The sequence below is a fragment of the Ursus maritimus genome, unplaced genomic scaffold, assembly GCF_017311325.1.
Source record: "Ursus maritimus isolate PB19 unplaced genomic scaffold, ASM1731132v1 scaffold_6, whole genome shotgun sequence".
Lineage (NCBI taxonomy): Eukaryota > Metazoa > Chordata > Mammalia > Carnivora > Ursidae > Ursus > Ursus maritimus.
In genome coordinates, this window is record NW_024426774.1 from 36296867 (window position 1) to 36311330 (window position 14464).

The 14464-nt window shown below is 40.0% G+C and overlaps 1 protein-coding gene across 1 annotated transcript in view; it reads right to left on the reverse strand.

Moving 5' to 3' along the window:
• The window catches only part of IL1A (interleukin 1 alpha), a 6575-nt gene extending 1329 nt beyond the window's left edge, over positions 1-5246 (reverse strand). Inside the window, exons 1-4 of the mRNA XM_040623696.1 lie at positions 5217-5246; positions 4685-4895; positions 2957-3130; positions 1518-1636 (exon numbers count right to left, since the gene is read on the reverse strand). Of these exons, the coding sequence (XP_040479630.1) occupies positions 1518-1636; positions 2957-3130; positions 4685-4895; positions 5217-5246 (534 nt within the window). The remainder of the gene's footprint in view (positions 1-1517; positions 1637-2956; positions 3131-4684; positions 4896-5216) is intronic.
• Positions 5247-14464: the final 9218 nt, after the last annotated feature.

The following is a 14464-nucleotide window of genomic DNA, read 5'->3' on the forward strand; positions in this document are numbered from 1 at the left end:
TTTTCTCCATTTTAGAAAATATAAGTGAAGTTAGAACACTTCCCTGTTTGAAACCCTTTAATGGCTTTTCATTGTACCTCAAATGAAACCCAAATGCAAGGCTGTACAAACACTAGCCTCTGCTTGTCTTTCCTCCTTCTTACAGTGCCCATGTTCTAGAGTGTTCCTTTTGATTTTTTTTTTTTAAAGATTTTATTTATTTATGTGACAGAGAGACAGCCAGCGAGAGAGGGAACACAGCAGGGGAGTGGGAGAGGAAGAAGCAGGCTCCCAGCAGAGGAGCTCGATGTGGGACTCGATGTGGGACTCGATGTGGGACTCGATGTGGGACTCTATGTGGGACTTGATCCCGGAACGCCGGGACCACGCCCTGAGCCGAAGGCAGACACTTAATGACTGCACTACCCAGGTGCCCCTTCCTTTTGATTTCTGAAGCTGGCCTTTAAACTCTTGAAGCTCTAGGTTCTAGATGCGCTCAGATCCCTCTGTTGGGAATGCTTACCCTCACCCGCCCCCTTGCGTCATGCTCCTTCCTCTCAGCAGATCCCATTTCACAGGGAGCTCTGCTCTTGCCACTCTATGTAAAGAGCACTCTCCCATTTTTCTCTCTCAGTACTCTGTTTATTTGCTTTACAGCATCTTGTACTTTTTTGCTGGTTGTTTGGCTTGTCTACTGTCTGTGTCCCCAAGAAGACCAAGTTCTGTGAGGCTAGGGACTTTGGCTCACCATGGTCTACACAGCTGTTGGCACTATGTTTGAAAGATAGAAGGCTCTCAATAAATAATGCCTGTTGAATGAATTCATGAATGAAGCTACTGCCCTAGTCTGCAGACATCACTTTTACCTCACTTGATCCAGGTAGAGAAATACATGTACCTGCAAAAATCCTGGTTGGAGTTGGGGGTTTGCATTATATGTTTACTAAATAAGAGTCACCTACTTATGAGTGGAGTAAACGTCTAAGGCTATAATGTGCAGGTGTGTGTCTGTATGTTTGAGGGGAAGATGGTAGTGGAGATGGGGCTGGGATGAAGGATAATGCTGGCACCAAAGAACAGAGAGAGGCAATGACGTAAAAAGGCCAGGGTTTGAGTCTTGGCTCGTTTTTGTTTTGCATCCATTGGCAGGTGATTAACAGTCTCTGCTCCTAGTTGGCTTATTTGAGTTTCTTGGAATCAGGCACCTTGTCTTAATGCTTACCATCACATAGGTCAGATGGTAGATGTTAGTAAGGTTCAGGATGGATGGAGTAAACGGATGCCCTGGGATGGGAGATGGCTAGGGTCAGGCAGGGTAAGGAAAAAGAAGGAAGAAGGCAATTTAACTTTTATTCACTCTTGCCACCTCCATTTTACTTTCTCATAGATCCTGCCTAGACGTGAGGTGAGAAGTAGCATGTGGGGGCAGGTGGGCAGGTGGAAACTGTGGTAGGAAGAGGAGAGGATTGTGCTACCCTGCTCATTAACAAACATATGGGATATAAATGAAGGTAACTTGGAGACTGAGAATGACTGACCTTTAGCAATACAGGCTCATCTTCATTTTGGGCACTCACAAACAGTCGGGTTTTTGAGATTCTTAGAGTCACAGGAAGTTTAGAATCTTCTGATGTGTAAGCTCCCATGTCAAATTTCACTGGCAAAGAGAAAAGCCAAAAAGAAAGTAAATCCATTGTATTTGAATGAAATCAAGTGTTACGTAGATTGTGTGTATGTGTTTGTAGTTAAGTCTCCAATTATGGTGTAAACACCAGAAAGGAATTTCATACATCATTGTATCCTTCACAATGTCTGCCACATTTACTGCCACATTACTAGGTAAATACTTATATAATGTCTTTAGAATTTTCTACGTTGAATGAATGCTTGGGGGCTATTTGTTGAATCTCTTGTACTTACATTAATGGGATAAGACCCTTCAACTTGTGAGCTCACGAGTTCATAATAACCTAAAATGGAGGGGTTTAGGGAAGCTGATACACTCACGTTGCTAGTGATAGTGAAAAGTAGCTGTTTTCTTTAGAGAACAATGCTTAATAAGAGCTGTATAATTATTTATCCCTAGGAACCCAGGAGTTCCATTTTTGGGGTATGATCCAAAGAAATAACCTCATAGGGAAAAAATTATATATACAAAGATATTTGCAATAGAGTTACTTAGAGCAATCCCAAGGGACCAGCATAGCAACATGATTGAATATTCTTGTGCCATTAAACATGGCAAATATATACGCTATTTCAATATGTGGGGAAATGATGTGAAATAATATTAAGTAGGAAAATAGCACAAAATAATTTGTAAATGTCATGGAGTGGAAAGCATGTTATCTGAAGTATGTCCAAACGGAAAGAGCCCTGTTTGTTTATTGCAAAGTAACCTCTTTGGTGTTCTGAAACTAATTTTGTATACTGAGGACATATTCTGAAGCTAAAATATGTACACCATGGAAATTGGATTTGTGTGACAAAATTTCTTGGGCACTAAATTTCATCCTCCAGAACATATTCTCAGCTTATTGGATGTTTTGCTTCACAACTATGTTATCAAAGATGATGATTCTTTCTAGTTTGGTGTTATTTGTAAGTTTGAGCTCTAACGGAGAGTGTAATTGCTCCTTATTGGCTTCTGGGTAAATTTGGATAAGTCATTTAATACTTCTGAGAGTCAGTTTCCTCATCTTTAAAACCAAGGATAAGAATATCTGAGAGAACCAAAGGAGATACTTCATCAGAAAGGTTTACACTTAGTGCTCTCAAAGATAGGAAACTTTGCTTCCTGATTTGGCTGAAGCCCCTGTCCTTGCCCGGGATTTTACTGGCGGTGTTGTGCTTCATCCAATTCTAGAAGCATTGTGCAAAACTAGGAATCTAGAGAGGTTTTTATTTTGAAAGCAGGAAGTTTGAAAGAAATACAGAAATAAGAGGAGGGGGGAGGATGACGGAGCTACCCACTTACCTGCATCATCCAGATTCTGTAATGCAGCAGCCATGAGGTAATTTCCTCCTGTTTGTTGAATTATACTTTGATTGAGGTTGTCATTCAGGATGAATTGGGATTTGATGATCCTCATATAGTTGTATTTTTCGTTGCTGCGGAAGTTGTATGCTGCTGATCTGGGCTTCATGATTTCTAAAACCATTATCACAAGCTCAGATTAATGTCTAAGTATAAACACAGATGATATATCTGCTCTAATATAAGCATCAGAAGTACCTATGGAAGGGACATTAGGAATATTTCAATCCAGGTGAAGAAACTGGGGAGAAGTCACCCGGTCAGTAGAAGTGGTTTCTAGGATTATCCTCATGGTTACTTATTTCTTTTTAAACTTCAGTTCCTCTGGCAGTAATTTTTAAAAAAGAGATTATTTGTTAAATATTCTCATTTTGTTCGTTTGGAGGTTTCTAAGGAAATAGGAAGACTGCTAGCATCCACTATCTACATTTTTCAAATGAATACACTGAGAAAAAAAATGAATATATTTAAACATATATGTCGCTGAAAATGCAGGTCTAAATGTCTACTCCCCTTTCTGACAGTGGTATATATCAACAGCTTCACAATTCCTCATGGTTCTGAGTAATGTGATATGGATGTTATTGATATGGATATTCACTGTTATATTACTTAGAATGTTGAAAAGCTGGTACCTTAGAATGCTCTTGATATGTTGCTAAGTGAAAAAAGTAAATATAAAATTGTATATAATATAATCCTAATAATGTTTGTTTATAATGTATATGTACATGAAAAAGATTTTAAGTTCCTGATGGACCCTTAATCAAATACTGTATTTTCTCTAGTCTTGGCAGTGGCAAACTCTTAGTGTTAGTATGAATGATTTTTATTTTCTTTTTTATATTTTCTTTTATCTTCCTATTTTCTAGGTGAATGTGTATTAGTGTTTGCCTGTTACCTTAAAAAGCTATTATTTAAAAAATATGTGGTTTATGTTTCATGTAGAGGCTTATACAGTAGAAGCATGGGAGAATAATCCTGACTGTTAAAATCAGAACTGAATTTGGTTTAAAGCTCTCCCACTTACACATTATGGTACTTATCTGAGCTTAGTTTCCTCCTATGTAAAATGAGAATGTAAGATTGTTGTGAAGTGTAGAGATAGTGCCGTCATTAGTAAATTAGCAGTGTTGGTAGTAGTAGTACTAGTAGTAGTAGGAGGAGTAATGGCAATACCTAACATTTATTGGGTATTTATATACTAGGCATTATTCTAGTCCAGGAGCTTACAAGTATTGACTCATTTAATCTTCACAACAGGGGACTCTGATTATCTCCATTTTACAGTAGAGGAAACTGAAGCATGGAAAGGTTAACAGTAACTTAACCAAAGGGGCATAGTTATTATCTGGAGGAATATAGCTTGTGAATAGTCACCCACTAATAGTACATCACTGCTTTCTGCCATAAGGATAGAAGTCACATGACCTTTACAATATGGCCACAAAATGAGCCCATGAGGAAATATTCTGTAGACTCAGGTCACTGCTCCTCTCTCCCCACTGGAGAAGGATAAAAACTAATTTTCCTTCCTTATAGTTATCAGATTGATGGCTGGTTGCCCTCTACTTACTCTGATTCTAGGTTTTATTTTCTCCTGTGCTCTGTTGTCTCTATTTGCTTAAAAATGGAAAACAAAGATATTATTTGCACTTGACTTCTTACCTTCTTCTGCATCATTGGTAATGGCTTCCAGGTCATCATCTGTGATGAATTGATTTAAACTCAACCGTCTCTTCTTTAGAATCTTCCCATTGGTTGCCACCACCACCACATTCTCCTTGAAAGTAAGCTGAGATGTCTTTGAGGTTTCAGAGGTACTCAGAGACATGCAGTCCTCATGAAGTGGGTCATAGCTCACATCATAGAAAGATTTCTATGAGGAAGGAAAATGGAAACTGAGGGGCTACATATGGTCATAGAAGGAGATCCCTTTCAGTAGAAGTTTTATCCAATAGATTTAGTGAGAAGGATCTCTATTTCATCAGTCTTCTCCTCCCCATTCCCTCTCTTCTCCCCCCACCCCCTGTCTTGCCCTCCCTCCCTCCCATCTTTCCCTTGGAAAATCTGTTAAATGTGGAGAATATCATCAACTATTAGTGTAGAGGGGTAGTTGGTCTCACTTATAATGAAGAAATATATGGGTCTGAACCTCTAATGAGGGTGAAACAGAAGCTTCTAGGATTCAAGCTATTGCTGTTTTCTCCTGGTAGAGAAAATACTGCATAAGAATAGCAATCCTATATGTGGAATTTAAGGAACAAGGCAGAGGATCATAGGAGAAGAGAGGTAAAAACGAAACAGGACGAAACCAGAGAGGGAGACAAACCATAAGAGACTCTTTAATCTTAGGAAACAAACTGAGGGTTGCTGGAGGGGAGGGGAGTGGGAGGGATGGGGTAGCTGGGTGATGGACATTGGGGAGGGTATGTGTTGTAATGAGCACTGGGTTATATAAGACTGATGAATCACAGAACTGTACCCCTGAAACAAATAATACATTATATGTTAATAATAAAAAAGAAAAGAATAGCAATCCCATAAGAATTACAGTCATTTGTTTACCTGATTCAGAGAAAGATGGTCAATTTCAGAACTGTATTCTTCATTTTCACTGTTAAACAAGATAATGAGAATGTAATTCTGTTTATTATATCACTGCAGTCACTGGGCAACATATTTTAATGACCACATTAGCTTTGGGTAACACACATACAGTCATTACTGTCATCTTTGGAAATTAAGGACTTCTATACATATACATACATATATGCAGTAATTTGTGCCTCACTAATTTGGAATTAGTAATCATCAGGACAGGTCTTGAACTTCACCTGTGCTTTATCTCTAAAAATGGGGCTTGGCTAACAAATTGAAGCGTTGTAGTTGAATTTCAGGGAAAAATGTTAACCTCCTCAAGAGAGAAATGCTTTTGAAGCACCCTCATTTTAATTTTAACCAAATAAGTCATGTGTTGTACGTTGCTTTCATGTATTCACTAAAACAGATTTAATAATTTATACTTGGGAACTATCCAGCAACATTTTGATAGCCTAGTTTGTGTTAGTATATATTGATAGGTAATGGGAATGCCAGGTTTGTTTAAAGTATTCTATAATTTTTAATTTTATTCATTTACCCTTCTCTTATGTCTGAATGAGGTTTGACTATGTATGTGCATTCACATGCTCAAATTGCTGTGGAGCCATTACCTCTTTCAGATTCGATCCAGAAGTTTTCCTGAGAATGGTTTCTCTCTCTGACAGTCCGTTAAAACCCATTATGGTATTAGAGCACGTGAACTTGACTGAGATTGTGTCTAAGTAGATGTTGAAATTCACTAGGGTTCAAGAGACTGTAAAAATAATTTTTCTAAAATGGCTGTCTCCCTGTCAGTGTTATCTCAATGTAACATGCTAGATGCTTACGTTTTCTGGATCTTTGCTGAACCTGCCCTGACTTCAGAGGTAGGACACATCTCTATACCTCTACCAATCTGGCTCCATGCTAGTTACTGTTAACTCCTAGATGGATTCTAATGTACCTTGATCCCTTCATTAAATCACAAGAGATAGAATTGATTTCCTACCTGTAACAGTTCTTCAGGTCTTCAAAAAGGTCAGGAACTTTGGCCATCTTGACTTCTGCAACAGAGAACACGGGTGGCTGTCAGCCTAGCCAGCCACTGAACCAAATGCCTGCAAGGGGAATCACTCTGCTTTGTGCTTCTTGAGAAGCTTAATGAATGACTTAGCCCACACTCAGCATTGTCCCCATTCTTCTTTTCACTCCTGTGAGTTATTTGCATATGTATCTGCCTCGTCTCCTAGATTGTAAACTTCTTTTAGAACTTTGGTATTCTTCATGTACCCAACCCAATGTGTTGTACACAGTGGGCATTCAATGAAAGCTTGGATAAATTAAAGAAAAAAACCCACAAGAAGGAGGTATTTGCCTTAGATAGATGCAAGAGAGAGACAGATTTGGAAATTTCTAGTTTTCTCCTAATAGTTTTAGTAGTAGAGACACTCTCCAAGGGAAGGCTTGACTGCACCCACCAATGCCCTCATATGAAACCAGTTCTTCTGTCCCTCAGTTCCCCATCAGTAGAAAGAATTATTTTCTGAAATCTGACCATGATTCTAACTCACACACCAAACCAGGGACAGACAAGAAAGGAAGGAAGAGGCTTGTACTTCAGAGAAGGCAGTTTGAGAGACAACAGCCAGGGAGAAAAGCAAAATATATTTTAAAAGTTGACGATATGATAAGGACAATACCTTTGCTGACTCAGGCGCCAATGAAATGACTCCCTCTCTGTCTGGAGACTTAGCCCTAGACAGGCTACTTCGCCTTTTGTCTTCTTGGAGTAGGCGTGGTCTGTGTGCGTCACGGGGAATTTACGGGGAAGAATTGTATTTTTTTATGTTCCTTTAACCGGAAACTGGCCAAATAATGACAGATTACATACTTGATAATAGTGTTGTTTGCAGAGATTCCAAGAGTTTCTAACTTGGCTCATTTATTTATGGCTTTGCTCTAAACAATTATAAACATGCAGTCTTAGAAAAAGGGAAGAAGGGCAGGAAATGTAAGTTTCTAAAAACATGTGGTGGGAAGGAAGGGAGAACTCCTAAAATCAGAGTTCTAGATGGCTGGAGTTGGAGAGGAGCTTAGGAATTGTAGTTTGTGTTTTAGCTTAATTTGTTTTTTGTACCCCAGGGCTGAGTATGAATTGATGGAATGTTTGGCAGCCCCTGGCAGATAAGGGTTGGCTGCGAGGGAAGATGATCCATCTTTTCTGAAGAGGGACATTTGTTGAATAGGCATAAATCACTCTGAGTATGGGGAGACAACCTCCTGGTTAGGGCCCGGTAGGAGAGAGAGAGGTGATAACCACGAAAGTCTTAATCCTCTTACTCCTCTGAATACTGTTAACCCATTTCCTACAGAAGTGACAGGACTTTAGGAGAGAACTCTCTGCTCTGGCCATATTATAGCAAAGTGGCCCCCTATCAGGGCCCAAAGGGAAGTCTGGTCTTTTCTAGAATAAAACTAAGGTGTGTGAGGATAGCTGCAGACTCAGCAAAATATGGGCAAGGCCCTGGCCAAAAGCTGGTAGCTGGATTTGAGAATAGAGGTTGAGGGAAGGGAAGGGACTCTTATATACAACACTACATCAGTGTTGCCTGGCTGTTATTATCAAAGACTTTTTCGACATCCTGAGGCTGGCTCTGTTCAGGTGGTAGAACATCAGACTCTTGGCAGATAAATGTTGAAGGTTTCCTGGAGTTTAAGCCATGTAAATTTTAAATGAAGAAAACAGATGGAAAAAGAGGGTAGAGGAGGGGAACAAAAAGGTAAAGAGAGAAAAGAGAGGCACTGCAATGTAACATGGTATAAATATGTAACATGCATGTAACATGGTTTAAAAAGGCAAGACCATTTAGAACAGGGAGTCAAGTGAGGCTTGTGTGAGTTGGGTAAAGTATTTTCTCTAGTCTTGTTTAATGGTAAGTAATGGGTCTGGTTAGATGATTATTAAGGTCTATCCTAAGTGTAAAATCTCTGATTCTGATTCTGTTGGCGGTCCAGATCCTCCTGGTCATAGACCTGATCACAATTGTTATAAACAAGAGCCACAGAAATAATGTATCCTTGATGGAGACAGTGTAAATTTAGGACCAGATTGGGGCAGATCTTGTGTGTCTCTGGATGGATCCTTGTTTGAGTGGTGATGGTAGCCAGTTCTCTATGTCTGTGGTTCTCCTTCAGGCAACGCAGATGTTAATCCTGGTTATTCCTTCTGCCTCCTGGAGATCTTGTGAGGACTATTACCAAGAAACAGTTGCGAAGCACATGGTGAATGTGGGCTGCTATGGAGATGCAACTAAGCAAAAATAATAACAGTGCTAATAATGGCTTCTGTCACTTGGGAACCTGTATAGTCATTATTGTAATGCCTTAGTTCACCGAAGAAAATATAGTTTTTATGACAATATTGGTTTGAAAACTTCAGCAAGGAGGACATTTTCAGGTAAAGGCCTCTCTTGAAACCCTGAAGGTATTTAGTTTCTGGGAGGAATGTATAGCATCTGTTTGGTAATCCGGGAAAACATCCTTGTTTCTACCATTAGTGTTAACACCGTCCCAGTCTTTGTCCCTCCTCTGTTGTAGAGAATTAGAATTCCCTGAATGTGGTTATTGAATTTCTCAAGGACAGTTGGAATTTTTTTGAGACAGCCAACTCAGGTTGAGGTTTCACTTAATTCTTTCCTTCATATGACCTTTTTGGAAACTGGCTTTTAAAGGAAGAACAACATGGGTGAGGTTTAGAGAGTGGGAAGTCCTCACTTTGTTTTGGGGAATGTATTTTTCTGTGTGTGTATACCAAGACTGACTTGGAAACAAGCCTCATCATCAGACCACCTCCCCCTGGGGAATGGAGAGAGAAACACACTAGGTAGAGCTCTACTGGAGCTGTCCTGTGACAGCTTTGGGGGCTGTCCTGTGACAGGAACTTTGGGAGCTTCAAACACCCACCTCTTGACTCTGAGGAGGCTTCAAAAACTTTAGTCATTTCCCACCTATATCATACAGAAAAAAAAATTTATTGTATACTTATTCTGTGCCAGAGTTTTTGTTAGACATAAGTATTTTTCTTTCAGGATTCACAAAATTAGATATGCAAGATGAGATGATATATTTTGGTAGGTGAGTGGATACACCCTATAAGCCTGGATGTTGTGGGTCCAAAGAATCATGGTGGTGCTTTTCATTTGAAAACCGCTTACTACTTTACAAAGAGCTCTCACTTGCATTGTCTCACTGGCTCCACACTTAACCCACAGAGATAGTGATCACTATCTCTTTTCGCAGCAGAGGGCCCTTGAAGATGTTAAGTGGCCAACCTATGGTTACAAAGCTGGCAGAGCCAGCACTCTAACCTCAGGTTTCTTTTTATTTATTTATTTATTTGTTTGTTTATTTATTTATTTATTTTTGTTTTTATTTATTTTTTTTAAAAGATTTTATTTATTTATTTGAGAGGGAGAGACAGCCAGCGAGAGAGGGAACACAAGCAGGGGGAGTGGGAGAGGAAGAAGCAGGCTCCCAGCGGAGGAGCCTGATGTGGGACTCAATCCCAGGAATCTGGGATCACGCCCTGAGCCAAAGGCAGACGTTTAATGACTGCGCCACCCAGGTGCCCCTAACCTCAGGTTTCTGTTCCAAGTCCAATCTTCTCTTTCCACTGCATTTAGGTGCTCAAGTCTCTTACCTCCACCAAATGCCAAGTGATGGGGCTGAAAGAGATCATTCTTAAAGGTCTTTTCAGCCTCAAACACCCTGTCATTTATTGATTCTAGGATTTTTTTGTTTAAAAAAAAGATGAAAAAAGAAATGGTTTGAAATATCCCCCCTCCTTCTCTCCTCCTCCTCCAATGGAAGCTGATTTTATTCTGTGACATACAGGAAAAGGGTGAAGGGGATCAACATAGTTGAGTGCATGGTCAGTGGCGGAGTCTGGGTATGGAATTTAGCCATGCTCTTGCCATTGTACCATGAAGACAAGAAATATCCATAAACATCTATGGAAGCAACTTTAAAATCATTGCATGTAATTGGATCTGACAGCATTGCTTGAATGAAAAAGTAAACACAGCTCTTCTCTGTGAATTTTCCAGGGGATGCAGTTATTTGTTTTTAGGTTGTAGAAAGCCTCTTCAGAGGCATGAGGTGTGCGTAAACCATTATTACATACCGAGACAATTGAGTCTTTTGTCTCAATTCATGCCCTATTTAATTATAACCTTTTAAATTCTGTGACAGTGCGATGGGCAGGAGGAAAGGACCTAACACAGTCTTCCCGGCATTCTAATGCATTATCTCATTTAGTCTTCGCATTAAACCTGTGAGGTAGGTGTTCTTGTCACATTTCATAGAGGAGGAAGTAAAAGTCTGGAGAGATTAACCAATCTGTCCAAGATTTCGTGTTTACCAAATTGCTGAAACGGGATTCAGATACCAGAGCTTAGGCTCAAGCAACTACCGGGCTGTCTCTTTTTCTTAGTGTGACCTCTTCCTTTTCTTTGCTCTTTTTAATTTCTAAGTTTTTCTGCTTTGTCTTGTTAGTCTATTGAAGGATCTAAAATGATATATTGAAGGATGCACCTCAGACACTATCTAGGTTTCATCTCTTAAAAGAGGAAGCAGTTTCGGAGAGGGGAAGTGTCAGGGATGCAAGGTCACATGGAGAGTTTGTGTGAGAGTGGGAGCAAAAATGAAAACTCCATTTCATCGATTTCTAGTTCAAAATACGATACTACCCAGTGATACTGGCTCCTCAGGAAAGAGGGGAGAAAAAAATGTCTCCCATGACTTCTCACCTATAAGTAAAAAAGGGGCTAAAAAGAATGAAACCCCATTCAGTGAGCACAACCAGCTATGGTTCTTGCTTTCCTGGAAGCTGACAGTGAAGACATTCAACAATAATCACCTAAATAAGCAGATAAACAAACTAAGTTTAGTAAAGGCTTGAACAAAGAAGCTAGTATTAGACTGGGAGTGGGTAGTTCAATGGGCAGGGAGGAGGGAACATTCCAGGCTGAGCAAAGGCTGTGGGGGTCAAATAAGTGAAAGTAGGGCATTGAGGCTGGAGCTCAGAAAGGCAGGGCCAATGGAGTGGTAAGATGAGGATGGTAAGGGAGGCAAGAGCTAAACAATCAGGGTCCTGTGTAGAGCTCACTAAGGTCTTTACCCGCTCAACTTCAGGTAAACTCTGGGCAAGTGCTCTGGGAACTCAGCCGAGGGATGGCTGTGGCTTGGAGTAGATAGAGAAATTCAAGTTGGCAGAAGCCTCTAGTGGGAAGGGACAGCTTCATGTTGAGCCACCAAATCCCCAGTTAGCTGTGATTCCCTCTCTTTTCTTTGCCTTAGCTTATTTGTTCCCTAATTTATGTGCTTGTTTTGTTTCTAAGTTCCCTTTCTCTCTTCTTTTGGGATGGTAGTTCATGGGGCCGTGCCCTCTTGTTGCCTTCTCCCTTGGCACACTGTCTTTCTGTCTTTCACAGATGCACTTAAAAGTCAGAGTTCATCAGAGAGCTTCTGTGTGACCGCAGTCATGTCTGTGCCCGTCTCTCACCTTTCTTCTTGCTGGCTAATTGTGATTGCCCAATCAGAAGTGCATTTTAAAGAAATTCCCTTTTCTTTTGAGTCATTTTCTTCACGGAGTCATAGTTGTCTCTGGTCTGAACTTGTTTCACAATTAAAAAAAAAAACCTGGATTACTTTTCTGGATTTTAAAACACGATTATTAAATATTGCTAGGGAAATATAAAAAAATAAAAAGAAAATAAAACCCACAAACAATTAAATAACTAGAGGTATTCACTATTACTATTTTGGTGTATTTTCTTTCATTCTTTCCTTTGTCAAGGCGTATATAGATTTATTTTTATACAAATGGGATACTCTGAGGATTTCGATATTTGCTTTTCTGAAATCTGGGGAATGTATATGTGCTAGACTCTCCTTACCAAATACCCATTTGTGGGATTACTTGATGAATGTCTGTCTTCATTTCCTAGTCTCCCTTGCAGAGTTGGCTTAGGGACACATGGTTTTTTCTGGCCAAAGCACTGTGAGCAGGAAGTGAGACGTGATGTGTTATACTTCTAGGCTTATGCAATTGAGGGCCAGTGTGTGCTTCCGTCATCTCCAACTTCCTCTGATGCAGCAACTTTGGAAGTCATGTATTCCAGATGTGTGGCTACAAATGGATGAGGTGTGCTTGCAAGTGCATGAGAGTAGAACAACCTGCATTTGACTTTGCATGAGTGAGAAACAAATCTTTAATTGTGTGAAGTCACTGAGATTTCAGAATTTGTTACTGTGGTAAAACCTAACCTATTCTGACTACCACTATGTATAACTATCTTTCCTTTCTCCATCACAAACTCCAAGGTGACATGCACTTTATCTCAAAATTCCTCTTTCACATAATCGATTCCTTTTTGGACAGAATTGTGTCTAGATTAGTATTCTTCTTATCACATTCTCTACTCTCTGGGAGATGAATTTTCAAATGAGGTGAATCAAGAACTTAATCAGATGCTTTCATTTTGGCCAAATTCTGATTCCAGATATAAAGATATATTAGCTGTGAAAATAAAAAGGCCAGTAATAAACTGTTGGGTTAACATCCCAGATAGAAATCATGTAATAATTACATTACACATCTAACATTTATATGGTACTTTATAGTTTTTCAAGGCGTTTTAAAAATAAATATCAATATAAGCATCCACTATGATGTGAAGCTGACTTATTATGCATGCAAATAGTTAATAGCAAAGGTCCTATGCCCAGTGCATGGTTCTCTTCTCCCTCCTTTTGGTATGAATTCCCGGCTGTTGGAGAGGATGGACTCCTGATTAGAGCAACTGTGGCACAGGGCAGGGAATGGCAGGTGTGGCACACAGTGTGGTTGGAAAGGCAAGAGACTTGGATTTGGCTTTGACCCTAGTTGTTTGACCCAGTTGTTGTGTGACCTACAACATTTCTACACATCTCAGAACTTTCCTTATCTACAAAGGGAAGAGGTTGCACTGGGTGTCTACTGGGATTTTTGCAGCCATGACTGTTCATTCCACACGTTATGACTACCCTGAACATAACCACGTCAGCTTCATGGTACCTCTACACTCTTGAAGTGTTGTTTGGTTGCATAAGGCCCATCCTGGATTCATTCCTTACTATTCTTTTGTAGAATCTTTCTCTGTCACATGTATAGTTGCTTTACAAATAGATACATGCTTTTTCATTACTTCATTGGACAATTTGATTTGTCACTCTGGGTATAAATAGAAACAAGTTCCATTTCTAGTACAGAAATATATAACAGTTGCTGATAAATTAGAAGGAAATGACAATTTTACTCCATTGATGATGACTCAGGCTTGATACAGATGAAGGATCATTTGCGGCCTTGATTACCCTTAAGAAAAGGGAGTTTAAGTTTCTGAGTCAGAAAGTCTAGACAAGTTTTACAGTATTTTGATTTAAAAAAACGGCCATCCAAGGAAGAAATGTGATTTTACTTTCTCTTTTCTGCACTCTTCTCTCCATGGGATCTCAGTGCAGTCCCCGGTAGGTCATTATATTCCCTTCAGGGTTGCTCAAAGGCACTGGAGCTCCCCTGGGAGAGGAAGAGCAGACTGAGAGAGACTAGACTCAGGACGAGGACCTGGGGTCAGAGGAGAGCAGGAGTTCCCACAGAGCAGAGTTGCGTGAAACCTTCCTGAAGCCAACTTGGCAGTCTGTTTCATAGTGAGGTATTGTGTCAGAGGCCATGGGGAAAGAGGTGGCAAAGAACTCCACTTGCCCTTAATAAGCTTTTAACTTGTGGGGAAGACCTGTGCAGATGACCACAGTGCAAGCAGAATA